Source organism: Copadichromis virginalis, linkage group LG19, assembly GCF_057382275.1.
Source record: "Copadichromis virginalis isolate Kocher_CV1m ecotype Utaka linkage group LG19, C_Virginalis_male_GT1.1, whole genome shotgun sequence".
Taxonomy (NCBI): domain Eukaryota; kingdom Metazoa; phylum Chordata; class Actinopteri; order Cichliformes; family Cichlidae; genus Copadichromis; species Copadichromis virginalis.
The window spans coordinates 25762495-25790133 of NC_140636.1; the positions used below are offsets into that span (position 1 = coordinate 25762495).

General features: G+C 39.8%; 2 protein-coding genes across 3 annotated transcripts in view; both read left to right on the top strand.

Annotated features, from left to right (window-relative positions):
- The window catches only part of mta1 (metastasis associated 1), a 48551-nt gene extending 42191 nt beyond the window's left edge, over positions 1-6360 (top strand). The window contains exons 15-19 of one of the 2 annotated variants that reach the window (XM_085440616.1): positions 511-700; positions 810-899; positions 1050-1205; positions 3764-3912; positions 5428-6360. In XM_085440616.1, coding sequence (XP_085296742.1) covers positions 511-700; positions 810-899; positions 1050-1205; positions 3764-3873 — 546 coding nt within the window. In that variant the 3' untranslated portion in view covers positions 3874-3912; positions 5428-6360. The remainder of the gene's footprint in view (positions 1-510; positions 701-809; positions 900-1049; positions 1206-3763; positions 3913-5427) is intronic. The other variant, XM_085440617.1, reaches the window with a different exon arrangement.
- A 6090-nt stretch (positions 6361-12450) lies between these two features.
- Positions 12451-27169, top strand: tmem229b (transmembrane protein 229B). Its single transcript, XM_085442096.1, has 2 exons — positions 12451-12761; positions 23712-27169. Exon 2 carries the CDS (start codon positions 23764-23766, stop codon positions 24358-24360), a length of 597 nt encoding a protein of 198 aa, XP_085298222.1. The 5' UTR covers positions 12451-12761; positions 23712-23763; the 3' UTR covers positions 24361-27169.
- Positions 27170-27639: the final 470 nt, after the last annotated feature.

Consider the following 27639-nt stretch of genomic DNA (forward strand, 5'->3'; position numbering starts at 1 on the left):
CACAGAGTGTTGTGTTGTGCATTTTAAATCTATACCCTTTGAAAGCCTACTAGGAGTAACCCTGAGAGCTCTCTTCTGAACTGAGGGACTTTCTGGCATATTTCAGGTCTGCTTATAGAACAAAATGACTGGGTTTGCATCAGAAATTAAATGAGGGTGATCTCTGTCTGTGCAGCTACCCTGGGAAAAAACAGGACCTATTCTAATGGTCATTGGACCGCAACTTTACGGACATATACTGACGTGTCAGAACTTAACTGTCTTTCACGGGTACTTTATGGGGGGAGTTAAAAAGCACTCTACGCATCTGTCTTTCCCTTTGGTAGCCATTAAATTCCTATCAGGCAATGACTGTAGTCCAGATGTTTTCCTTGTCTTTAGTCCTGTGATAAATTGATCTCTCCCTAATCCATCATTTAGCATTCAACTGTAAATACACATTTCTACTAGTACAGGCTGTTCAACATTTTGGTTACAAAAGAAGTTTCTCATCCTCTAAACCTTCTCTAGAGCCCCCATGGCCTGCCCCTTCGCCACAGCGGCAGCCCCAAGTTTGCTGTAAAGACCCGGCAGGCTTTTTACCTGCAGACCACCAGCCTAACACGGATGGCACGTCGCACCTGCCAGGACATCATCAGACCTCGATATATGGCCAGGCACCCCTACCTCCCAGTCAACACAGCAGCCATCAAAGCAGAATGTAAGGAACCGTTTCCCTCATGCATAACTATGACATGTTATAACATTTGGGCGCTCTGTACACGTCCTCATATTTCTAATGACAGTGTTGTTTCACTGAATGTGTGCAGGTGCTCTGCGATTACCAGACAGGCCAAAAAAGCCTTTGCCGCTGAAACCTGTGGAACGTAAACCTCTGGAGTCTGTTGTTCGGTATTTAGGTGAGATCAATTCGCCACTACATGTTCATTTTTCAGTTTCTAGTTTTTCAGGTCACTTTTAACTGGGTGTGATACCTTGAGCTAGGTATTATGACAAAATGAATTTATTTCCTCTGTCATTTTCTTCATGTGTCTCTGATCATGTTTCAGAAGCACATCCCCGTCCATCCAAGCCCAATCCACCGACTCGCGGAGGGTCAATCTCTACAGGCAGTCTGACACCTATAAAGTCCTCTCCCATCCTCAACAACGGCTCTCCCACCATCCTGGGCAAGCGTACCTATGAGCAGCACAATGGACTGGATGGTGAGCCAGACAGACTAGAAACTTTGAAGCACATATACAATCTGCATGTGTTTGCCTCGTCAGCGTCAAAGAATGTCATCTTCACCGAACTCCTATTTGTCACAACCACCATAGAAGATTATTTCCATCTGCAGTGGTATATATTTGGCAGCATGTCTTTGTTCTTGCACCTCTCCACCCTTCCTCACTGATATGTGGAAAACCAAAAGCAGGGAGAGCAGCAGCGGCATCAAGGCTTTCGTATAGAACAGAGCAGGCTGGGATGGGGGTGGGTTGCAATGTGGCTTGCAGATGTGCAGCATCTGTGGGCAGGCAGAAATGTATCAGCATTTAAGTCTGTAAGCTTGAATTCAGCACATGCCCAAGTTATGCTTGATATGTTGAACATTGTTTTGTTTTTTGGTTGTTAAAGACTTTTACCATCAATATGCATTTTAATCAAAATCCCCTTTGTTTCTCAAAATGAAAATATCCTTTAAAAAACATTCAAAGGGTTTTGAAAGGTTTACAGGCAACTTGAATTTGCCTTGGTGTAGTTTGCTTGTCTCATTTGATCAAATTTGGACCATTAAAGAGGCAGTTCTCATGTTTTGAAGTTGAATTAAATAATACTTAATGTATTTGCCTTTTTATTTTTAAAATTCAGTTTTTAAATTATTGCAATTATGTCACATTTACATTTATTATCTCATTATTGTGAATCATTTAACACAGATTATTTAAGCAGAATATAAATCTACACCTGCGACCTCTGCGGCTACAGCACATAGTTACGATCCACTGCCGAAGGGTTAACAGTTTGAGTGGGGCTCTTATGTTGTTATATGTTATTTATTTATTTTTTGGGGCGTTATGTCCCACTTTCTTTCTCCCCTGTGAAATGGGAGATGGGTAGAGACAGACTGGGAAATGAAGAGAGGGAGAGAATGCCAGGGAAGGATGGAAAGAGGAGAGAGCAAGAGGGAGATTGCAACAGGATCCGATCGGCCTTGCTTCTTTAGCTGGAGGCTACGGTCTATGTTGTCATGGTAACGGGAGAAAGGAGGATCAGGAGGGTTCGGTAAGTGTATCCTGAGGGAGAGTATCTCCACTGCTCTATGAGCCCACCTCAGGCCCATGCTGGGATAACACACCAGGAGGAGATCGGAGTTGGAAATCGTCCAGGTTCGAGGATTAGGGATTAGTTTTCATTTGTTTCACTTCCAACTAGCTGACTCAATCATATCAGAGGACAGAAAGGGTTTCTGTTGCATGTTTATTTTCATTACTTTTAAACATCGTTATTTATTTGTCTTATTAAATGACTGTGTTTTGTGGCAGAGTGAAAGGGATCATTTGTGGTCAGAACGCACACGAAATTGTGACCCAAGTCTGCTGCTCAAATTGAGTTTATGGAGCGTCGTAATGAGTTTCAGCTCGTTGTTCAGCTGTTTCGCCTGGAGGTTTACTGTTTTGGTTTACTGTCACGCTCTCACAGCATCTTTTTGGCTGCGAGCAGGCACAGTGAGGAGCTGATGAAAGTAGCGAGGCGTTAACAACCTAAGGGCTGTATTTCCCTTAGGAGCTGGTAGAGACCACAAAGGGGACCAAAAGAGGCTTAAATCTTGACTTTTGTATTTGTTGTCTGTCTAAATGGCAAGTTTGTGTTTGCTGCCCCCAAGTGGTAAAAGAAACTTCTTTCATCCAACTTTGCTACTTATAAAATTTGCTACGTTTTGTCTTGTTTGCTTAACCCAGACAACACTATACATATGGAACAGCCAATTAAATTCTTTAGTATGTTTCTATATGTATGAAGTTGGAGATATGCTGCATCATTGTGAATAGAAGCTTCTACTGTGAGTAAAAAGCTGGTGAAAGGGACGAGTAAAGTCTCCTTCTAGCGTCAAGAATTGCGATGATTTGCTGAAATCGTTTGAGGAGTAGAAAAGTAGAAAGAAAAGAAGAAACTGAGACCACAAAACAGCATAGGAACAATATTATGTAATAGTAGCATGTAAATGCTGAGGAGAGGCGCTCAGACCTCAATGCAGAAATATAACTTCTTACAAAACTTTGTGTCTGAATGACAGTCTGCCATGAAATCTCACTAACAAGTATTTGCAAAATAGCCTTCGTTGCTTCTCTAGCAAGCATGAGTGCATTTAGAGTTTTTAATTTCAATTTAGAACATCAATTAACTTGAATATTACATCATTTTATTGCTACTTTGTGTTGCTGCCAACTAAATGTGAATGTTAATGGTGTTGGCCTGATGGGCTTTGATTGAAGCGTATAAAAAGTAGTGAAGTGGAAGATGTGGAGGCACACGTTGTTTTCTAAAGCGCAGCAAAAATAAGGTTTGGTGTTGTTTTTCCTCTGTGCTGAAGTACTTTAGGAAGCCAGCAGAGGGCAGAAGAAAGCAATAATTTTGTGCAGCCCCTTACTAATAAGGGAGCATCTGAAAATACTGTTGTTTGCCTGTAGACTAAAAAACTAGAGCTGTATTTATTTTAGTTTTCTCCCGTGACATCTCTCATGGTCTTTTTTTTTTTTTTTTTTTTTTTTTTTTTTCTTAGGTGCCAAATCCAAAGTATTGGCTCCACAGTGGGACATTATGGCCAAACGAATGAGTGAAGCAGTGCGGCCCTCATCGTCCCTCCAGGACGAGGTACATGAACTGGACTGAGCACTCTGCGGGACAACCTTCACTGCGAACCTCAGTGAGGTGAGAAATCCCCACTTACCCGTGAGGATGCTTATTTTTAATTGCCTTTGTGTTAATAGTTTTGCTGTTCTGTCTAACAATGTTGTTTCGCCAAAAACGAGGAAAGGAAAAACATACGCCTATCCAGCTACCCCTATAACCTGAGACGCTACGAAAGTAAAATACAAATCAAAAAAATCAAAGCAAAGAAAGCATCTAAGGCGCTTGTATCTATTACAACTAGGATACAAACCTACAGATACATTGCTTTGAAGAATAGTGGTGAACTTCTCACTGAGGGAGAAATATGATCAGGAAATCTTTGTTAATGACTGTGTTGCATCACTTCAATGTTTGGTGAATTTAAATCCTAAAAAAAGGCAACAGTAGAAGTCACAGCTGTGTTTTAATGATGAAAGTAAGAGCATTTCCACAAACACAGTGTGAAGAGAGAGGCATTGAGACTAAGTGGCTGTGTAGCCTTAAACTTGGGCTAATAAGGGTTCAGTTTGTTAGGTAACAGAGATTAGACTATGGAGCAATGGAGGAAGGTCATGTGGTCTGTAATGAGTGCATCAGGGTAAGAAGAGAGGCGAATGCACCCATCATGCTTGGTGCCTACCCTACAAACCTGTGAAAGCAGTGCTATGATCAGGGGTTGCTCCATGTGGTCAGGTCAATATCAGCTGACTACCATATACTGAGTGACCAGATTTTTCCCAGCAGTGGATTTTTTTTCTTTCAGGGATATTGGAAGATACCAATGTTAGGATTCATCAGACTCAAATTATGATTAGTAGTTCAGGGAATAGGACTAGCCACAACTAAATCCGGACCTTAAGGCCTTTGAGAATGTTTTGGATGTGCTGGAGAAGACCTCATACAGTGGTCTGACTCTCCCATCTTCAAAACAATCGGCAGCTGGGGGGGGGAATTTATGCAATTCCAGATGGAAATAAATGTTCTGACCTGTGTTAATTTTTGTATTTTTTTTATTTTTTGAAAATAAGTTTACTCCAATCAGAACTAATTACGTTCAGTCAATCAGAATTGATCTCCTTGCATAGGAAGGTTGTCACGTCTGCCCCCGATAAACAGGGTTGGAGGGAGAGAAGAGTTGAAATGTAGACTCCTTTTGAATTTGATGTCAATGAAAATAAGGTGCTTTGTAAACTGTTACACTTTATATTTTGGTCAACTAAATAAACTTTCGATTCAGTCAACTATAATCTAAAGCTAAAAGAATCTAGATGCCTAAATGATGAATAAAACCTAATTAAGCTTTGTTGTCAAAATTAACACTGGTTTTGATGTTGCATTAGATCAAAAACAATTTGTGCTTTCATTAAAGGTAAGGAGCAGTTAAACTAAATACTCAGTATTATTTTTAAAGCCAAGAAGAGTTTAAGGGGTATGAAAACTTTAACGTTTTAATGAGAGGTAAAACATTATGGTTTTTGCCCAGTTTTGAGAGTTTTTGCTGTCAGCTGTCATTAACTGTGTGTAAAACCTTTCCCTTGTGTGTTTCTTCCACAGCAGCGGGGGATATGAATTGGATGAGGCTTTTCCCACTATAACCATAGCCGAGGGCAGCTGAAAGGAGACGACAGCATTGGCTACTTTTCTTCAATCAGTATGAGTCTATCAGACTTCTGAAGACTAATCGATCAGTTTGGCTGTGGTCAATCAGAAAATGAGCCTGACTGTACAGGACTGTGTTTATTACTTACATTTCTCGTTATTACTGTCTTTGTAATTATTGTTATTGTTATTTTAATGTTTTTCTTTTTTCTTTTTTTACCAGTTATAACTCAGCTTATTTGTTTGTCGATCAAACGTTGAAACTTGAAGTTTCAAGAAAAATGCTTGCAAAAAACCCTGTGGAAAAGGGTGGAAGGAACGTAACAAAAGCCACTTGCATCTTCTGTGTTTTTCTTTTTCTCAAGTTTAAAAAGAAAAAAAAAAAAAAAAAGAGAGACGCACTTTGATTTCAGTGACACGAGTTCAAAATGTCTTTTGTTTTTCTGAATTTGAATGCTTTCTAGGAAATTTTCTGTTGTGTGAGTCGGCCCTGCTCTTCGCCCAGAGAGGTTTAACTTATTGAGAAAGACTTGGTGTTTTTTCTACCTTTTTCATAAGTAATGCATCTATGCTTCTAAAGTGTAATTAAAAAAGGAAAAAAAGAGGTAATTGATTTTTTCCCCCCTCTTCCTTTGGTGTCTGTGCACGGAGGTGAAAGTTGCACTGAATGTTCTGTTTTCAAGCTGGTGTTTACCCGTCTTTCTTACTCCTGCAGGTATGCAAACAGGGTATATGCAAAAAATAATGGAGAATTTTTCATTCCTAATTGCTTTATATGTTATATGATTAGTATTAGAAAAGATTTCATGCACAACCAGAAACATGTTTTGTAAGCAAACATCTGAAAACTAAAAAAAAAAAAAAAAGCAGGAGTGTGCTCTGCTTTCATGTCCTGTCCTTTGTGTGTTTATTGTATGTTTGCTAGCAGCTTTGCAGATTACATCTCTTCTCCTGCAAACATTTTTCACTTTGGGGTAACATCCTAGGCTCTGTTGACGCCTGACAACCTGTGCTGGCTTTTTAGCCTTATATCAGAACATATCTGAGCCTTAAAGTCTCTAATCAAGTGGCTGGGTACAGCTGGTGGTTTTGCTGACCAATTTAGTGAATTTGCATCATTGTCTTTAGGTGATGGTGGGCTGAACTCACTTTTTAGTAATGATGCTAACAATGAAATGCTTTAGAAAGTTGGACACAGCACATGTACAGTTTACAGTATTGTAGTGCAGCAGATAACTGAAACAATCTTTCAAAAGTGGATACAAGCAGCAGAATTTGCAGGTTTGTCCACTTGGAGAAGTGTGAAAAATCCTATTAGCTACTTGAACTTCTGCATTTTCCATCTTGACCGTCATTTCAACCTTAGAAACAACTACAGAATTTCAACCACTGGATACATTTAAGAAATGTTACTCTTGATTTTTACATTTTTGACTTCAAGCAAATCAAAATTTATAACTTAAAACCCCTTTACACCACTGAAAGCACACCTTTAATATTCATGTCATTATATTTCTGTGTAGTTCATTTGAATTTTACATATTTGATGCACACACTTGGCTCATCTCTCCTGTGCTGGCACGGCATGCTATCGGCCTCTTCCTTCCTTCCTTTTTTTTTTTTTTTTTTTTTTTTGAAGGCTTAAACAGTCACTCCAAAAACAATTTTAGAACCACCAGTTTACCTGACAAGCAATACATGGATGCAGAATCTGGGGTTTGAATTGCAGACCTTCAAGGAGACAATCTGCTCTAAATATAAATAAGAGAAATAAACAAGATTTGGGGGTTCAAGGCTGAATCCATTCAGGAAATGCAACTGAGACAAATCACATTTATACTATTGCACACCACACCCTGTTTGAAAATGTAAAAAACTAAAAAAAAAAAATATATATATATATATAAAAAAATCACAAAATGACTTTTAAAGTTGACTTCTACAAAGTTGAATGTGTATCATTTGACACAAAGATCATTCAAAAAGGGAAGTGTAGTTTACATAATCTTTAAAAAAGAGGAACTTTTTGCCTTTGTTGACATTCATCTTGAATTTTCAGTTAGCTAATAGAAAGTTGGCTTCATCAAAAAAGCAATAAAAGAGTATGTGTACAAATTTTGCAACTTGTATTCACCTGGAAATGTAGATTTATCTGCTGCACTATTCCAGTCTAATTGGTAAAAAATTTAAATTATAGGACTAATAAGGGGAAACAAGACTGTCAACTTTCTGTAGTAAAAGAAGTCATTAAGTGAAGTACAGGGTATTAGCAGAAACAGGGTTTGGTACACCTGGCTGTTTTATCTGATTTTTGAGCATTCACAGGTGAAAACTAAAATAAATTTGGCATTTTGGGTAAACATTTGAAAGCCATCGCCATGTAGGGTTGATGGCTGATCTAACTAAGTGTAAGAATATGACAGCTCTCCTTTTTACTGACATCCAGGTTCAAAGTTATGAAGACTCAAAAATGTCAATAATAAAAAGCACAATACCCCTATATACTTTCAACTGTTCTTAGTGTAAAGCCAAAGTTGAATGAAAACTACATATTTAACTAAAGTAGCTCCTCAGGGAGGACACCCAATCAGCAGAGAAACTGAGAAGTGGTACTGATGTATTTTTAATACTGATATGTTAAAATCCATGTTGATGTTACAGACTCAAAATCAAATCCATGCAATAATCTACACAGTAAAAAAAATGAAGTATTTAAAATCTGGGAAAGGAGATCACTGATTTCAAGTTGGTACGTTGTAATAAAAACTTGTTTAGTAATAACAGGAGGAACATGTTAACAGGGAGAAATCGCTAATAAATCACAATATTGAGGTAAAGAACTTGTCGCTAAAGCAAATCAAACAGCTCTTTGCTAGCCATATTGTGACACCTTTACAGCTTTATTCAAGCTATTTCACCTAGCTTTCCTTATCTGATAAGAGGAAGATGATCAGCATGTTTTTTTGTCAGCATGAGATCGATGCTGATTGCCAACATAACGATTCTGCAAGAGCATCCCTCCTTACTTTATGTGGCCTCATGGAAAATCCCGTCTATGTGGTATTTTAGCCTCTGCCGTTAATGTCCAGTTGAAATCATACCTGGTTAGTGATGTGCCCAAGCATACAGATAAGATTACCATAATCATATAATAAAGTTTTTCAAAACACTGAATGGCCTTTCAAATCTTGTTATAGGTACTTTGAAGACCACTTAGAGTTCGTATTAATATTTCAATTATGTCCTGTAGTGCATCATGTCAGGTTTAATGATTGTACATAATATTACTGTTGTTACTGCGTGGGGTCAGGCAGTGCATTATCTGTTGTTTAGACTGTATCATCTACTTTACATACTGTATTTTTCCAGTACAATTCACACTCCCCGACTCATATATTTCTTGGCCAGCACATTGAATTAAATTAGTTTTCATAAATCCTATAATGACTCATGGAAAGTCCTTACTTAAGCTCTTGTTTGTGAACTATATGTATGTCTTGGATTGTGACTACACAGCAGCTTCATCATGTGCCTGGAGCACCTTTTCTTCTGCTGAAGTAAATTGTTTGGCAATAAGACTCAAGTTACCACATGCCCCTAAACACTGTGACTGGTTTCTTTTAACTGAAAGAGAAAGACATGCAGATGTCACTGGATATGTGTGAGGGTTCATACCTCAGCAAACTCCTAAAATATTCATTCAGCTGGAAGCCTGTGGGAAAATCCTCTCATGTCCATTAGTTTAAGATCAAAGGTCTAAACAGGAACGAGTAACAATGGATGTTTGGAAATTATGTTTATGTACTGCATGTGTTTTCTGAGAATTAAATATGTTTTAGGCTGAAACGGAGGTCAGCGCCACAGTTTACATCATATTGCAGCAGCAATTACTTAAAGTAATTCACTTTTGTTGTGAAAATTTTTTAACTACAGAACTAAAATAAAAACAGGTGATTTTTCTTTGGATGCAACTTTTATATTATCCACTTTTAACATAATGCTTCCTGTCTGTGTTTCAGGGAGCGGGAAAACAAAGCACAAATGAGCCAAATATGTTTCTTTTTATATACTGTTTGTAAATAAATACAACCAAGCCATTTGGATCATCAAGAATAAGATTTCCGTACTGGATCAATCGAGGTCTGCATTAACAATGACCACCTCTAGTGGTGTTGGCCAACTGGGTGCCAATGGAAACTGTGCTACTGTTGGCTGAAGACAAAGAAGCAAGAGAAAAAGAGGACGGGGTAAGGAATGTTAGGAGGCAGTGAGAGATCAGGTAGAAGTGAGACTAGGGACTAAAGGGGGAGAGCTGGCTGATATAAAGGAGCGATAGATAGATATATTGTGCGTGCAGGTGGAAGGGAAGTAAGGCCAGGAGCATAAAGAAATTAGGACTAGGTGTATAACAAAAAGACAGATGGCAAAGGAAAAAGCTTAAAGTGAATTATATGTCAGGCTGGACACTCAGGAAAGAGAAGAAGACTTGTATTGGCTGGCTAGACAGAGAGACTGAGTGGGAAGGGATGTGCAGCAGCTTAGGGTGATTAAAGGACAGAGATCGAAATGTGCTAACAAGTGAAGAGAGTGTGTTGAGAAGATGCAAGGAATACTTTTAGAAGTTCACGAATGAAGAAAATGAGAGAGAGGAGAATGGATGGAGGACATTGAGTAAATCAGAAAGTGCAGAGGATTAGTTTTGAAGAGTGGAAAGGTGGTAGGTCTGGATGACATACCTGTGATGGTATGGAGATGTTTAGAAGAGAGGACAGGGATCGACAAGATTGTTTTACACCATCCTGGAGATTAAGAGAATGTAATGGAGAACATTTGTACTTGTACTGAGTGTGAAGAACAAGGGTGAGCTGTAATAATTCAATCGAATTCAGTTTTGTTTATATAGAGCTAAATCATAACAACAGTCATGTCAAGCACTTCATAATAACTAATTAACTAAATGAAATGCGGAGTGATCTATAAACACATAGTGACTGAAAAGGGTTAAAGAAGAAACACTCATAGGGAACCACAGCAGTCTAGGACTATTACAGCATAATTAAGGGATATGTTTTTTTAAAAAAGGGAAGGTTTTAAGCCTAATCTTTGAAGTAGAGAGGTGTTCTGTTCCCCAAATCCAAACTGTGAAGAGAGACCTGAAAGCTGAAGGCTCTGCCTCCCATTCCACTTTAAAATATCCTAGGAACCACAAGTAAGCCAGCAGTCTGAGAGCAAAGTTCTCTATGAGGTCTCTAAGATAAGATGGGCCTGATTAATCAAATAAGGACTTTATATTTGATTCTAGATTCAACAGGAAGCCAATACGGGAGAAATATTCTCTCTTTTTAGCCCCCTTTTTTAGCATTCTGGACCAGCTGAATGCTTTTCGGGTAGTTTTTGGGACAGCCCACTAGTAATAAATTACAATAGTCCTATAAATAATAAATTCATGAACTGGTTTTTTAGCATCACTCTGAGACAGGATGTTTTTAATCTTTAAAGATTTTGCGCAAATGCAAAAAAGCAGTTTTACATATTTGTTTAATATGGACACTGAATAACAGATTCTGGTCTAAAATGGGAAAAAAGTCTTTTCACTAAGGTCATCCAGGTCTTTATGTCTTCAAGACATTTCTGCAGTTTAACTAATTTGCGTACGTTATCAGGCTTCATTGATAGATAGAGCTGTGTATCATCTGCATAGGAATGAAAATGCATGGTATGGGAAGCAGGCATAATGTAAACAGAATTGGTCCTCGCACAGAACCCTGTGGCACTCCATAATTAACATTAGTGTGTAATGAGGACTTTCCATTTACATGAACAAATTGGAGTCTATTAGATAATTAAGATTCAAAGGGTAGTGCAGTATCTTTAATTCCTACAACATTAAAGATACTGCACTATACTGCACCATAATATTTCATGTGCAATGAAATATTATGGTAAATGCTACTGAGCAATGCACTGAGATCTAGCAGGACAAGAGGGCATAAGAAGTACAATTTGCAACCTTTAATGCAATGTTTGCATTAAGAGTGTTGATGGAGAAGTAGAGAAAAGGTCAGAATCAGTGTGCATTTTGTGGATCTAGATAAAGCATATGATAGGGGGCCAAGACAGGAACTGTGATATTGCATGAGGAAGTCCAGAGTGACAGAGAAGAAGTATGTGAGGGTGGTGCAGGACACGTATGAGGACAGCAAGACAGTTCAGTGGGTTCAAGGTGGGGTTTACATCAAAGATCTGCTTCGGTTCCAGTTTGCAGTGATGATGGACAAATGGAGGGAAAGCAGGAGTCTCTGTGGACTATGGTGTTTGCAGATGACTTTGTCATCTGTATTGAGAATAGGAAGCAGCTGGAGGAAATCCTGGAGAGGTGGAGGTATGCTCTAGAGAAAAGTGGAAAAAGTAGAAGTAGAAGCAAGACAGAATATATGTGTGTGAATGAGAAGGAGACAATGAAGGAGGCGGTGAAGGTAGATGAGTTTAAATAACTGGGTTTAAATAAGCAATGGAGGATGCAGAAGAGAGGTGTAGAAGTGAGTGCAGACAGGGTGGAGACTACTGTCAAGCCTAATTTGTGACAGACAGATAGCAGCAACAGTGAAATGGAAGGTTTTTATAAGATAATAGTGAGACCTGCTATAATGTAGGATTTGAAAATGGTGGGCAAGCATAAAAGCGTGACTCTTCAAGTATTTTGCCAGGGTATGGATATCAAGAACAAAACTGCATTTAAAACTTTTAATCCAACTTCAGTGAAAGTCAGGACTAAACCTCGGAAATGTCGATCTATTATTCCAAGTCAGTGTTTGCAGAACTATTCCTTCATAAAAGTCTTTACCTGTGTTGTTTACATATAGGTTAACACAGTTAAATTGTTAAAGTAGGCCATTCATTGTCCAACTGGGCGTGTGTGTATGGTTTTCTTCCGTCCTGTGACTTCACACTACATTACCTGAATGAGAGGGCTTCCACCTGACTTCCAGCCCAATAATAAACAACCTGAAGCCACGCACACGCTGAGCTCCGGTGCAGAAACGGTTAACCAAAAGATGCAAGAACTGCGTGAGTCTGTCTGAGCATGTGCTGCTGGTGCCGCTGCTGCTGCAGTGAAGTAAAATGTGTCAATTTCCATCGGACAGTAGAGACACCGTGGAGGAGAAGCCGGGGACAGCAGATGAGCGGCAGGAAGCGGACACCGAGTCAACCAGGACAATCTCTCCGGGGGAGATGCATTTGATCGTCCGGCTTGTGTGCTGAGGGACACCGCAGAGCTCAGCCGAAAGGTAAACGAAATGCACAGACGATGATTCACGTCGGTGTGCTGGAGCTCAGCGACATGTAGCCAACATGTTAGGATTTAGTAGAAATAGCCATGATCAAAACAAGTATTCGTGAGGCTCCCTAGTTATTATTTTGCAGGTTTTTGTAATGTATCCAACCGTGGGAATTTCACCCGCTTGTTACTAATGAGTGTTTCCTTGCAAGTTGATAGTTGTGCAGCCGCGTTTCTGTTAACCGTGCCGCAAATTTAGTACACCGAGGCTGGAAAAAACAGCTGGACATCCTGTGTCAAAACTGGTCGAACCGGTCATCACTTAACATGTTTTGTGCACAGTTAGGCTGTTGGCACCTGTTAAAATAAGGATATGTAAGCGTACACGAGCGCATTATAAAAGCAGCCTGCGCGTATAAGTGTGTCTTTTTCATTACGCGGAGGCTTTGTCAGAGGAAAGCAAGTGTTTTCAAACCCTCTCTGTTTTGAATCTGGCCTTTTTAATTATTATTTGTCAAGGATAACCATACCGCACTGCTCAGTAGGAAGGAGGCGTGATGCTGCAGCGGAGTCTCGGCAGCCGGGCCTGCGCAGTGGCCCGTAGTTTTCCAGGGACAGGATAAGATGACTTTGGACATCTAATTACAAGTAGACAAGCGATTCTTTTCTGTCATGACTTCTCTTCTGGATCATGGTCACACTGTAGGATGTGTTTTTACAGAAACACGGTGCCATATGGGGTTTGGATTTTCAAAATCCCTCATTGATTTATTCCATGTAAGGCCTGCAGTTCACTATCATTTGGGGTGAGATAATCCCTGCTGCTGCAGCCTCTGTAGCCTATATCCCGCCTCAGCCTTTTACACTGACTCTATTGACATTTTGGACCTATTTATAAGCCATTCACTAGATTTCACAGTGAGGATTCCCCGAATGACCCGTTAATATAAATGCAAATGCTTGAAAAAACTGCATTTATCAGCGTGTGGGCATCTAAATTAACGTAGCTGTACAAATGGACCTGTTACCTGTTTTCATACACATATATGAATTGCTAACCTCTTGAGTTATCAGGCTTTTTAAGACGCGTGAAGGAAACGTCACAGCCCCACATTTTTTAAAGACAATAAAAAAAGTGAATTTCAGTCAACACCAGCACAGCAGTGTCAGTGTTTTTGTTGTTGTTGTCATTTTCACCACTCAGTAAAGTTCATTTAACCTAGTTTCACTTTATATTTTTTCCACTGGTCATCCACGAAGCAGGATGGATCCATGCTTTCGTGTTGTTTCCGTGAATCCTGAGCCTACCATGTAAATGTCTTAGCAGAAATGAACACTCATCAGACCAGGCAGCAGTTTCCAGCCTTCTGTTGTCCAGTTTTGGTGAGCCTGTGCAAACTTTAGCCTTCGTTTAATGTTCTTAGCTGGCCAAAGTGGCCGCTGGGGTGGTCTTCTGCTACAGGGGTTATTTGAGAACTGCTGTTCACTGGACATTTTCTCTTTTTCATACAACTGTCACTGTAAACCCCAGAGATGGTTGCGCAGAAAAATAGATGAACAGTTTCTGAAATACTGGCATCAACAACCATTCTGATACTCACTTTGAACTTCAAAAGATCGTCTTGACCATGTCTACTTCCATTATTGCTGTCATGTGATGGCTGATTGGATATTTGTGTTTACGAACGGTTGAACAGATATACCTAATGATGTGGCCGCTAAGTGTAAGTTTATATTTTTAGGGTTGCGTTAAAACTCTTCAATTAGTTAAAAAGAACCACCACTGAGCAAGAGAACTGAAGATATTGATCGCAAATTACATCCACGTAGAGGCATCTATAATACATGCACAAAAGAGGAGCAAGGCATGGGTTCATTCTGTATTTGCACTTATGCACTTTGGTATATGCTGGTGAAAAACGTGCGTTTCCATTAAGTTGTCTTTGTGTTCTGGACTAAGCACATTAGTGTCATGTTTATCATTATTGGATACATCTTGATTTACGGAGTTTAAGGTTTTAAAAAAACTCAAGTATTAAACTCTGATCAGAGCAGGTGCCAGTCCAGCACTCAGCTTCTTTTGTTTTTCAAAGATCTCTTCCCTTCTAAAACCTGTGCACCGAGACCAATCTCAATTATGCGCTGTCAAAGATTGATTACGAAGCTGTCTGATAGAAGATTAACATGCGCCTGCACCCCTCCATTATAGACATTACTCTCCATTGCAGCATGATGACCATGTCAGTAAATCTCCTGCTTTCTTTACAGCTGCTCCACGATTTCTAATCTATGGTCCATGACCCCTATGCTACCCTGGATAGAGGGCTTAGCTCCAATATCTCAGGGCCTCTTACTAAATTGCAAAAAGCTCAAGAGCTGGAATGAATGTGATTGGAGGAAGGTTGTGAAAACAATATGAGAGTATTTTCGGGATTGTGAAGGGTAATTCTTAAGATATTTATTGGGTAATAAGGAACGATGATAAACTGACATATAAGCTGGCAGAGAAGAAGAATGACAGAAGGACATGCAGTTTAACTATACAGAAAACAACCCAGTGCATTTCCATCCTCCGGGATACCCGAACACACTTATCTTTAGACATCATTCTCCGTAATGTTATTCCTACCAGCAGCACAGAGTACGCTTCCTCTGCACTGCGCGTTGATTGCCAGATAACTTTGGAAATCCCACGTCACCGCATGAGCTGAGAAAGCAGTAAAGAGTTGAAGTCACTCCTCTTGTCAGGCTCTCCTGTTTCATTCATGACGCTCCTCAGCTATTTCTGTCACTTTCCAGGAGTACAACTGAATGAAACACTGCAAGTGCTTTTACAGGAGAGTCTGCACTCTGTGTTCCCGTTTTATGTGTGGCCATTCAGAATAACTGTAAGCTTATATAATCGAGAATGTAACTGTCAATTTAATGAATTTCAGGAACTATAACTTAAAGAGGCGACCCTGGAGACATATCTAAACACTGCAGCAACCAAACATCCTTATATAGAAAAAAACACCTTTTCTTCTTTAAAAAAAGTTTTCTATCAACAAATCTGAGTAATACCTGATTTGTGTAATAAAGTCTTCATTGCAGTCTTCATCAGGTCATTGAGAGGTAATCAGGTATATTTGTTTCTATCAGTGAGAATGAACCCTTCAGCGTTCATACCACTCGGTTTATTGAGTGCACTCCTCCCCCACCGCTCTGTTTGTTTTGTTCAGGCTTTCACCTTGCAGATATAGAAAGAATGCCTACTATAAAGTTAAATGAGCCTCTGTTGGCACTGCTGTGTCCAGGCTTTTAGTCCTCGTGGCGTCTCTCCCGCTCTATCAGCAGCTTGGATACTTTATGTGCCCCCGGGGAATCTCTGGAATTAGGGGGATGCTGTGAAGGAAGGAGGGAGAAGTGTGTCTTTGTCTTTAGCATCGAGGTATCATTGTCTCGTAATTCCATCTGTTTTCATTTGTTTCTAATATTTATAAACAATATGTTTATATAAACATATAAATAATATGTTTATATATTATTTGTTTATTATTTGTTTATATATAAACATATAAATAATATGTTATGTAATATGTAATAAATAATATGTTTATAATATATATCATGATATATATATATATATATATATATATATATAATCATGTCAATTATATTATATCAATATATAAATATATATTATATCAATATATATATTATATCAATATATATATATCAATATATATAATATATATCATGATATAATATATATCAGTCATATTTTTACATCACCAGCTGTTAATATCTCCTCTGCAGCCTGTTTGTACTTTTTTGCCTCAAGTGGTGAAACAAGTTTGTGGTTTTCACCATTAGCAGCAACAGTTGTTGAAGATGCTCCAGATGAGGCTGCACTTGTCTTACTGATGCCAGGTTTTATACACTGCCTTTTAAGTGCAGGCACTGGTATCAGCTGTAAATAGATCAGTCCACATAGATGTGGCTTGTTGAGCGTGTTTTGGAACTTTTATTTGCTTCATCTTACAGAAAAGGTAGATGTGATATTTAGGAGAGTGACAGTGTTGTTTCAGGGGTAATCGACCTGCCTTCTGGAATCATTTGGGATCAGTTTATTTTGCAATACCTCAGTAGGTTTTCCCATCCCCCTTCTTTCACCCCTAACTCTTATCGGACATTTTTACGTAGGCCCTGTTAAACACACACTTCTTGCCGCTTGCTCATCGTGCTTCTAAAAAAGCAGTATTGACCAGGATCAGCTAATGGTGATCAAGGAAGGGACAGCAGTCCTACAGATTCCCAGTCATAGAACTAGCAGCATTCTGTACACTCTTGGGGAATTAACGGGCTAATAATCATTTAGAAAATCTCACTTAAGAAGCTGGAACTTGTTTGGATTTTTAGCACCAGTGGCTAATCATGTGTGCTCATTGCAATTCTGACTGGTGTATTTCAGCAGAAGAAGGCACAAAACATAAATACATTTGCTTTAAAGCGTCAGTATTTTCAAGTTGATTACATCAAGGGCATGTCGCCTGCAGTGCTGTTTCCATCAGTGGAGATGAAGCAGTGGTTAGGTCACCTTGGTGACTGACGCTTAGCTGCAATGGATATTGCTGGTTTCTATACACTCCACTGCAGCCTTCAAAAAGTGACCTTCTAAAAGTCTGCATAGGCCTGGGATCCGTGCCACGGGGAGATATATAGTGCATGAAGGGATTATCCTGTGCTGCAACGTGGTGTGTTTCTGATATGGTGTCAGAGTTCACAGCTGTCAGCATACTGTTAGCAATGTAAAGGTATCTGTGTGTATCTTTTCTTTTTCAAATTGACTTTGGCTGAATTCTCATTTGGTGTGTTTTATTTGTGCCGTTCTTCTGTTTTTTCACTGCTGTCAAGAGATGCATCTCAGAGACTTGACACCCTTGTTTTCAACCAGACCCTCAGCTTTTTTTCATTTAAAAGCTCACACATGGCTGGTGTTTACCCTCGTGTCCTCAGGCAAACCCCTCTTAATCCGTGGTTACACTTCCCCCTCTTTCAGTTCAGAGAGCACCCTGCCTGTGTTGTGTCTCCCCATGGTCATACTGAGGTTTACAAAGCAGGCAGCTCCATCACATCTGCCATTCTGATCACCATCAGACTGTGATGTCCCGTCGCGGGGCTCAATAGAGTGCAACGGCGATGCGGGTCCCAGCAGCAGGAGCTGGAAAGAGTCCTGCTGGTCAATACTTTGGCCCGATGAGAGAACCGTTGGGGTTGCGGGTTGGTGGGCGATATCCTACAACGACTGCAACAGCAGCAGAATCAAATAGCACCCAGTGTGTGAACTGTGTCATGCTGAGGCAACAAGTCAATAGATATTCCTACACGCACACACATTTAAAGGAGGGAGCAGAGGTGTCCTGTCAGCTTTTAAGATGCTGACAATGTAATCACATCAACCAGCAAGGGAGCTTTGTATGTGTCATCACCAGTAACTCTCCCCCGATTTCCCATCAGCCTCCCCACTGTTTGCCTTAAAAAGCAAAAGTGGAGTAAAAAGGTCAGGTAGCAATGTCTGTGGTGTCCAGTGTTAACATTCAACGTATAATAAAACAACCTCCCTGCGATTTTAGGGATACCAGACACCAAATTTAAAATTGATTCAAATGAACAAAGTAACAAAAGATTGAACCAAATAAGTTTTTTTTTCATGTCATAGTTTAATGTTTTCAATTCCAGAAAAGCTTTTGAGGAAAAAAAAAAATACTAGCTCATTTTGAATTTGATGACAGCAACATGTCTCACAAAGGTTAGGCCATATCTGTGTAACATCTCATGTTTCTTTCTTGTTTCAACATAATCATCTGCGAACTGAAGAGACCAGTTGTAGGATGTCTGGGAGGGAATGTTGTCCCATTCTCATCTGATATATCATTATAGCTACTCAAAAGTCCTGGGTATTCTTTGTCATGGTGTGCCAAATGACACACTGGTGAGAGGGCGCCATCATATGCTTCCTAGAGAACGCATAAGATAGGATGTCAAGAGAGAAACTGTGGTACTGCATGAGGAAGTCAGGAGTGGCAGAGAAGTATGTGCAAGTGTGAGAAATCAAGCTCAGTAGAAGCTGTGTGTGAATTAGCGGTAGGCAGGTGTAACAGTGAGGCTACATGGAGCAGAGGTAGTGAAGGTGGATGAGGATGTTCCCCACGTTCATCACAATATGGTACAAAAAACAAAGAAAAAGGATTGCACTATTACGAAACTGCATAAGCAAGTATTGCACAGTAAACAATCAGAGAATTTCCATTGTAATCTTATCTTTGTGATAACTCTCTAAAATGTAGTGTAAAGAACGGGTTGAGCGGCTGAATATTTCAGCGAGTCTGATAATATTAACGTCCCTGTTATATATTTCCAAGAGACAGGAACCTACTGAAGAGAAAGAAACAACCCACATATTTTCAGTACTTTCAATGAAAATGATTTCTTTTTATATAAAGCTAAGAGCAAGTCATGTTTGCTGCACTACTCTACTAATCATTTTAAGCCTTTTCTTTCACCCCCGAATATATCTACAGGCCCTTTGGCACAAAGTCCAGGGTTAGACGGCTGAATGTCGTCTCACATATTTTTCGTCATTAGCGGCTTAGTGGGCATGAGACTGCTGTCAGTGAAGCAAAAAAAAAAAAAGAGAGAAGAGAGAAGGGGGAACTGAACTGAAAGAAGAAAGTGTGGGAATAGAATTAAGGCATGTGATACTCGAGTGAGAATGGGAAGCTTATTAGTTTGTGAACTCTTTTAAGGCCATTTTCAGTTCAACATTTTGACCATCACCACAGCCTTTTTCTTTATTTCCCCCTCTACCATAAGTGGGAGGGGGATCAACTGAGAAACTGAGGATGTGGTCTTATTATGCTGACTTTTCAGTGAGAAAGTAAAAATATCTCAAAGAAATCCTGCGAATTTTATTTTAAATAGGACCACGATTTACATTTAGGTCCATGTGTTTATGTCACATTTGTAAAAAATTTTCCTCTACATACATTCTATAAAAATATGATCTCAGCTTTTATTCAAGAGCTTTAACAAAAGTACAAAGATTTACATCCATCTTCATGCATAGTGCCTCATTTTCAGAAGCTTCAATAAGATTCAATTTGGATGCAAATCTTTCACAGCCAATGCCTGCCTGAAGCCCAGAGCCAATGGACAAGTTGCAAACTTATGTTGCTTTTTGCACTTTGCTTTGAGTCATTATTTATTTGCCCAGTGAAGCACAGTCTGATCAGTTTTGCAGCATTTGGCTAAATCTGAGCAGAGTGTATATTCCTGTACACACAGAATTCATCCTGCTACTTATACCCGCATTCATCAATAAACCTTAGTATCCAGGTTCCCCCATGTGTGGTATAAATGGCATAAATAGATCAAACTAAATAAAAGCAAGCCTGCAAAAGTGGGTCTTAAGCTTCTTTTTAAAGGTATCAGCAGTGGCCACAAATCTTAAATCCAATAAAAACCAGTCACCAGTGGTAAAGATTAGTGCTATCATATTTTTTTATAAGTTCTAATATATTCAGACCAGAAAGTCAAGGTTTCTTAATAACAGCATCTTTACTGAATGTTCCCTCATCCTCTTGACAGTAGAATAATTCATTTCAATTTAATTCAGTTTTATTTATATAGCACCAAATCGCAACAAGGCGTGTTACATTTTAGTTTAAAGACCCAACAATAATACAGAGAAAACATGGGCATGTGCTTTGGCCACAGTGGGATATATATATACAGTATGCAATACTTTTGTGATTTGGTCATCTCACGCAGAATTGATTTTAAATCCTTTTTGGATATAGGTTCATGAGTGCCTGATTACACTACGTGATGCTATGAATAAAATGCATTAAGCTAACCACTGTATGTATACAGGTATTTAACCCACTCCTGAAGGATGACTTTTGTTTTGAAGTGTTTTAGAAGGAAAAGCTGTAAATTACATGGAAAGTAAACTGGGTCAAGTGTCAGGTATAGGTGGTGCCATGGACTATCTGTCTCGTTTCTCTTGGAAGGAGACAGATAGGAGGCATACTCATCTTGCTCTCACCTTACCCCTGTCTGCTCTACTGAGAAAGTAAGTCAATATAGCATTAGGAAGCCTATTATCATAGGCTTCATCTGCAGGTATTGCCCCCTGCTGGTTATTAAAAATAATGCAAGTTTGTGCACTTGGGCAATGGTGCATTTTTTCAGACCAAGTGGTCATCTCTAATCCTGCACACATAGTCTGTGAATACAGTGCAACATAGCACTTTACATTTAACATTTTGGTAAAGTCACTATCACGTCGAGAGTGAGATTAGAAGATCCATTCGACTCATGTCTGATCACAGACTATATGGCAGAGGTGGGCAACTCCAGGCCTCGAGTGCCGGTGTACTGCAGGTTTTAGATATCACCTTGGGTCAGCACATCTGAATCACATGATCAGTTCCTTACCAGGCCTCTAGAGAACTTCAGGACATGATGAGGAGGTCATTTAGCCATTTGAATCAGCTGTGTTGGATCAAGGACACATCTAAAACCTGCAGGACACCAGCCCTCGAGGCCTGGAGTTGCCCACCCCGCTATACGGCTTAAGCTTGAATCAAGTCAGCATACTCAGCACAAAGAGTGGAAAGAAGTGGAACCTGCTAGCCTGGCTCCATCCAAATAACATATACCCATCAGCACCATTCACTCGCTACATGTTCGATAGGTCAGTGTCATTTCAGAACCCTGAACGTGAGAATGTGTTGAATCTTCAGTGTTTTTTCCACTTTAAGGATAAGTGCTAAGATTTCATTAATGTCCTTATCTTTCAGGCGCTAAAGGGAAATTTACTTGATTATTTTCATAAAGGTCACAAGGAGCTGTTCTGATGCAGTAAACCCTTTAACGGGAACCAGTTCTTGCAAAAGGCTAAAGCTTGTGCTCACAATATTTGACAACTATTGGCTGACCCAGTCATGCTGGAAGGGATGAGAAGGAGAGTATTTCCCAGGGAGCCACAAAAAGATGGTATAAAGGGTTTAGGGAGGTCAGTTGGTCCATCGCTGTGGCCCAGTTCCTCACATGAAACCCTTGTTTCTTGTTTGGGAGAAATGTGTTAATCCCCAGGGACTCACTCTGGGCCCCAGCAAACCTTTGAAGGAATAAATAGCCCCAAAAAATCAGCTTTTGTTCTTCAAACCAGCTTTTGTACTCCTAACCTCTGTCAGAGCTTGTATTTAACAGACCGGTTATGAGCTATTGTATAATAACTGCCACTATGACACAGTTTCCTCTGGAAACATTGTATAGCAGATGATATATATACACACAGTGGTCTTATAAACTATGTAGTCCTTGAACCTGCCAGTATGGAGCTGTTTTCCTTTTGTGTGTTTTTTTATTGGACGTGCAGTGTTTAAATAGAGGAAGGATCTAGCCCTGCGTGGGCCTTCTGATACCTGATACCAAAGCCTGTGTGTGTGTGTCAAGCTGCAGGATTTAGAAAAAGAGCACATGATGTAGGTAGTCAGATGATGAAGCTATACCTTACATAAGAAACACCCGCAGTCACTCAGTAAATAGCATCAGCTGAGGGAAGGGCGTAGAGTTTAAGTGCTCTGCAGCCCTCTAGTCTCTAATTTAATCTTCCTGATGTCAGTACACTATTTCATCACCTTGTCCTTAATTGAACTATGGCTTGGTACCATTTACAATTAAAGTTGTAATCCAAGATTACAGTCCTGGCAAACTGTTGTTAATAAAGATAACAGCAAATAGCTGTAGACCCCAGACAGCTTACACTTGTGTCATCACTACTTCAGAAGTTGGCAGGAACTGTAATATTTAAAATCAGGAAAAGTAATGTATGTTTGTTGTTGTATGTTGTTTTCAGACCCTCCAGTAAGATACTGATAGAGTTTCTTTGGGGGCCAAACTCATAAAGAGTGCAGACAAGTTCATAAACAAATGAAAAGGAAACTGGAAAACAATATAATCCCTGCTGTCTTACCTCCACACTGTGGTCAAGTTGCAATGAAAAATAGGTGTGAATGTAGAAAGTCAAACAGTACAGGAGACACATGTGTGAATAGTTTTCAACACACCCAGGGTTGGAGTTTCACTAAAAAGAAACCCTGTAGTATATTACAAATTACTGTAATTACTATGTAATTACTTGCCGGAGAAAATAATGTGTTACACTGATTATTATATTACTTGAAATACATTATCACATAATTATCAGTTAGCAACATAAACCTGAGGCTACAGCCCCACACACCATTACATCTCTATCCTAAAGAGGACACACAAGATCTTTTTTAGTTTTTAAATATAAACGCAAAACGGACAAAAACAAAGCAAATTTGAAAACAAGCCTAAAGAGTTTTCAAAGCGATTCTACTTTCAAAATATGTGCAGATAGAAATGAAGGTCACACGCCTGATATCGCTGCCTTGTTACCAACTGAAGAACAGGCTCTGGATGCTGGACCAGAGTCTGCATGCTTCTTTGCTACCTTTGTGTTAGCATGCTGTCTGTGCAGAGCTGAAGTTGTGTTATCAGTTTTATGCAGCTGTTTCTGTCCTGAACATTTTGCACTTTCACATTTCGCTCTTGTTTTAATTAATATCCAAATCTCCACTCCTCAATAGTTCCGCTGCTCCGGTCGACTGATTTATCTCCTTCCTACACAAAAACCTGCGTACCTTGACGTTTGCATGATCAAAAAGTCAGTACAGCTCTGATATGATGGAAAGAGACACTAACAATAAAAACGAGAAATGGATGTTAATACATTGAATAACTATAGCAGAACGAATGCCAACTATAAATAGAATCTAAAGAGTACAACTTGAAAATTGTTAGAATTAATATGTATCCTGACCAGTGTCTTGCTGCCTGCTTGTCATCTTTCTGCCTCTTTCTTTCTCTCCTTTTCCTTCAGATCTTTGTTTTTTTGCTACAGTAAAGTCTGTGTGAAGGCGAGAGGAGGAAGGATGGTGACATCGGAAACCCCAGAGGCTCCCGTTCCTCTGACAGCGCTGTCACGCTGGTACCTGTACGCCATCCATGGTTACTTCTGTGAGGTGATGTTTACTGCAGCCTGGGAGTTTGTGGTCAACTGCAACTGGAAGTTCCCTGGCGTGACCAGTGTATGGGCGCTCTTCATCTATGGCACCTGCATCCTCATTGTGGAGCAGATGTACCTAAAGCTGCGCGGTCGCTGCCCCGTGCTGCTGCGCTGCATCATCTACACTTTATGGACCTACCTGTGGGAGTTTGGTACGGGGCTGCTGCTGCGCCAATTCAACGCCTGCCCTTGGGACTACTCTGAGTTCCGCTACAACTTTAAGGGACTGATCACGGCTGAGTACGCGGTGCCCTGGTTCTGCGCATCCTTCATTGTGGAGCGCCTCGTCATCCGCAAAACGCTGAGGCTGCGCTTTCATGAAGGGCCCGAGGATGGTTGGTCAAACCATCAATCTGATGCTGGGGGTGGCCGAGGGAATGGAGGAACTGTGGGGGGTGGGAGAAGGAGAGAGAGGAGCAGAGGGATGGGAAATAATTCTAATGGCTACCTTAAAGCAGAATGAATCAAGGAATTGATAGAATGACACAATCCAAACCAGCCCAATCCGACCCTCCTTTTCATAAGCAGTCCTACCCCTCAGCTGTGTGAGATGAAGACACACAGCTGTGCAGACTGGGCTGGTATGCAGACAGCCAGACAACAAACACCTAACTGGGGCTTTAAATGCCCAAATCACACACTGTTAACACAGGGGTACCGTTAACTACATGCTGCTGTGTTTGCTGCATTTCATAACGCACCACCCATTTCCATGTGGGCTTGACCTTAAGGAGATCAGGGCTCTCTCTCCTGTCCCACAGTGTTTGGGTAAAAGAACTACTGTTGCAAAGAGTATGTGTGATTGTCCTGTGGAAGAATTAATTCACGAACAAATACATTATTAATGTTTTTCAGGGGCACATCAGTCTATATTAAAGCAGAATGCTTGCTGTGTAGAAATCATAGTAAAAAGTAGCTTGGTTGTGAAATGTCCTTTTTTAAAATGTACATATTGTCCTTTAGTATTATTCAAAGTACTGTAGTAATGTAGCTACAAAAGGATCCATAAAGGTGCTGTATACCAGCATTTTATTTTGAAAGGTCATTCACGGCTAAAAATAAGGAGCTTTTGCGTGTGACAGGAAACAGCCTGCTGGTATGATACCACTATATATGTGCTTGCCTGAGTGAGGTGGTTAGCAGTGACTGAACTTTCAAAATAAAATACTTGTATTCAACACCTTAAGAGTATACTGTCCACCCAGGAAGCAATGCGCCATCTGTCAGCTTATGTCACGACGAATGTTTCTCTGCAGTTAGAGAATACCCACAATGCCTAAAAAACAAAAAACAAAAACAATGCATGAAAAAATTGTCTTCCAATATAATGTGACATTTTTTTTACAGAGCTCATTCAGCAGCCATACTGTGTGTCTCCACAATCAGTCTGCTGCTTGTGTGTTAATGACAGTAGCTCAGAAGGTGGAGCTGGTCCACCAGCTATCAGGGTTGATTGCCTGTTGTCTCCTTACTGCATGATGAAGTGTCCTTGAGTGAGACGTTGATACCCAAACTGCTCCCGTTGAGCAGGTCATGGCCTTGCATGGCAGCTTCTCCGCCACTGTGTGTGACTGTAGGTGTGTGTGTCTGCAAGCTTATATGATGGCACTAAATAAATGCAGGGACGCCTTTCTGCTGTCATGGTTACGAGTCACGACCATCAGCATAAAGCACAAAGCTTCTCGGTAATGTGCTTTTTTTTTTTTTTGCAGCTGTTCAAAAACGTGCACACGGCTCGCTGTCTGCATTTTGTTTTCTTTAATGTTGTCGAGGCCACACATGCCTCATGTATGTATGTAACTGTCATTCACTGGAACACAATACTCCTTCCTGTCCAGTTACAGTGCACACGTATGAATATGTTTGCTGAACAAGTGAAGCCTGTGAATGGAGAATCTCATGGATGGACACCGAAGGTGAAGTATTGAATTCCAAGAAAAAAACTTTTTTATTTTATTTACAAAGAGTCATCGAATTATTGGTCTTTAGGTTTCCATTTCTGTCCCCGTTGTTTTTGTTGCCGACTTAAGTGAAGGAGAGGAAGTTCACAGCAGAATTTGTTAATAATTTACTGAAGAAACACTCACTTTTCAGCCAAAATGGAATTAGTTGCTCATGTGTTTTATAAATTCATGATGTGTAATTTGACCTCTTTGGTATTACGCTGGATGTTTCCATGTGAGGCAGAGTGCATCAGTGGAGCCGTATTATCAGCGCAACTAGGTTAAAATGCTCAAAACTCTGACACTTTTTAACATTCATGTCTTAAAAGCAGGTAACCCACACAGAATAATGGTAGTTCTAGACGTAGAAGGATCAAGAAGTGCATACACTTGCCTCCATATGCAGGAAGCGATGGCATTCTTTCTATGTGGTGCTAACTGTTTAAATGTAAAAGAGGTAAAACACTTCACTTTGATTTCAATGTACTGGAGGACTGATAGCATATACTGATAGCATGTCATATAGAATATGATTGCTGAAAAGTATATGTTCTACAGGAAAGACACACTGTGCTTGATCAACTTAGACTTGAGCAGTTATTAGAAACTGATGGACTCTGTAAAACGGTGACCTTCATCTGTGTTGCGTCACTGAAATGCAGTGGCTTCCCTTCACTGTCTAAGCTGGGATGAAGTGCTGCCACCCGGTGGATACACTGAAAACAACTTTTATTATGCTACAATGGAAACTATAATGTGTAGAGAAAAACTTGTGAAAAAAACAAAAAACATGTTGTGGTTTTAACCCCATGGCATTTTTATCTAACTTTAACATGTTTATTTCATATGTGACTCAAAAGGCTTAAAAGCAATATAATCTATGCCCCAGCTATGTTTAACTTCTCTTTAAAATCCAATGAACTACAATATGGTATGCAGCTAATTAGTACTACTGCTTTAATGGAAGAAATTACAAGAAAATGCAAGTGTATTCTCCGCAATATGTGAATGAAGGCGTGCTGAGTGTGCATAGGGTGTTGTACAGAGACACTGTCTCTGTGTGTGCATGTAAAGTGTGTTAAAGTTGATACTCTGGTATTTTTACCTCCAGTGTGCATGTGCAAGTGCAAAAATTATCTCGTCAAACTCAGATTTTAACCTGCTGATTATTAGCCCCCCATGCACTGTAACAGTTGCTTTAAAGAAACAAACAAAAAAAGAAATGTACAGGTTTTTAGTGAAATCACTGTACTGTATATCAATCATTTTGTTTTTTGTTCATGTATGATTTATCAGTTGCTGGGATTAAATATATTTATTGGATCTTGATATTTGTTTGTATGGAACCTTTTTTTAATGATCTATGTCAACAAAATGTATACATTTACCCACATTTCACTCAAAGACAACTCTGGATTCTTCAGGGTTCATCCTCGGGGTACAATGAATATCTGTACAGTAGCTCACAGCAGAGATTTCCCTCTGGATCAGGTCATGGCTACTCCTGAAAAGTAATACAACTAAATCTTTTCTCCTGCTTGGCTAAAGACCCAGAATTAAAAGTAAATAGGACGATGAAATTAGTTGTTTTACATCCATACAGTTTGAACATAAAACAAACTTATATAAAAGGTTTTTTTGGGGGGGAACAGCGCACACATTAAACCCCCCCTCAGCGTTGGAAAACATCTGCAGTCTGAGATTAAGCAGGTGTAAGTCTTTGTTTGAACATTTGACTTCTTTACATCGAGCTAATTGCTGCTTATGCGAAATCACAGAGCAGGCCATCAAACGTGCTT

Bases quoted from the DNA above. Each gene is read 5' to 3' on its own strand.
- tmem229b (XM_085442096.1), top strand. From the start codon at position 23,764: ATGGTGACATCGGAAACCCCAGAGGCTCCCGTTCCTCTGACAGCGCTG.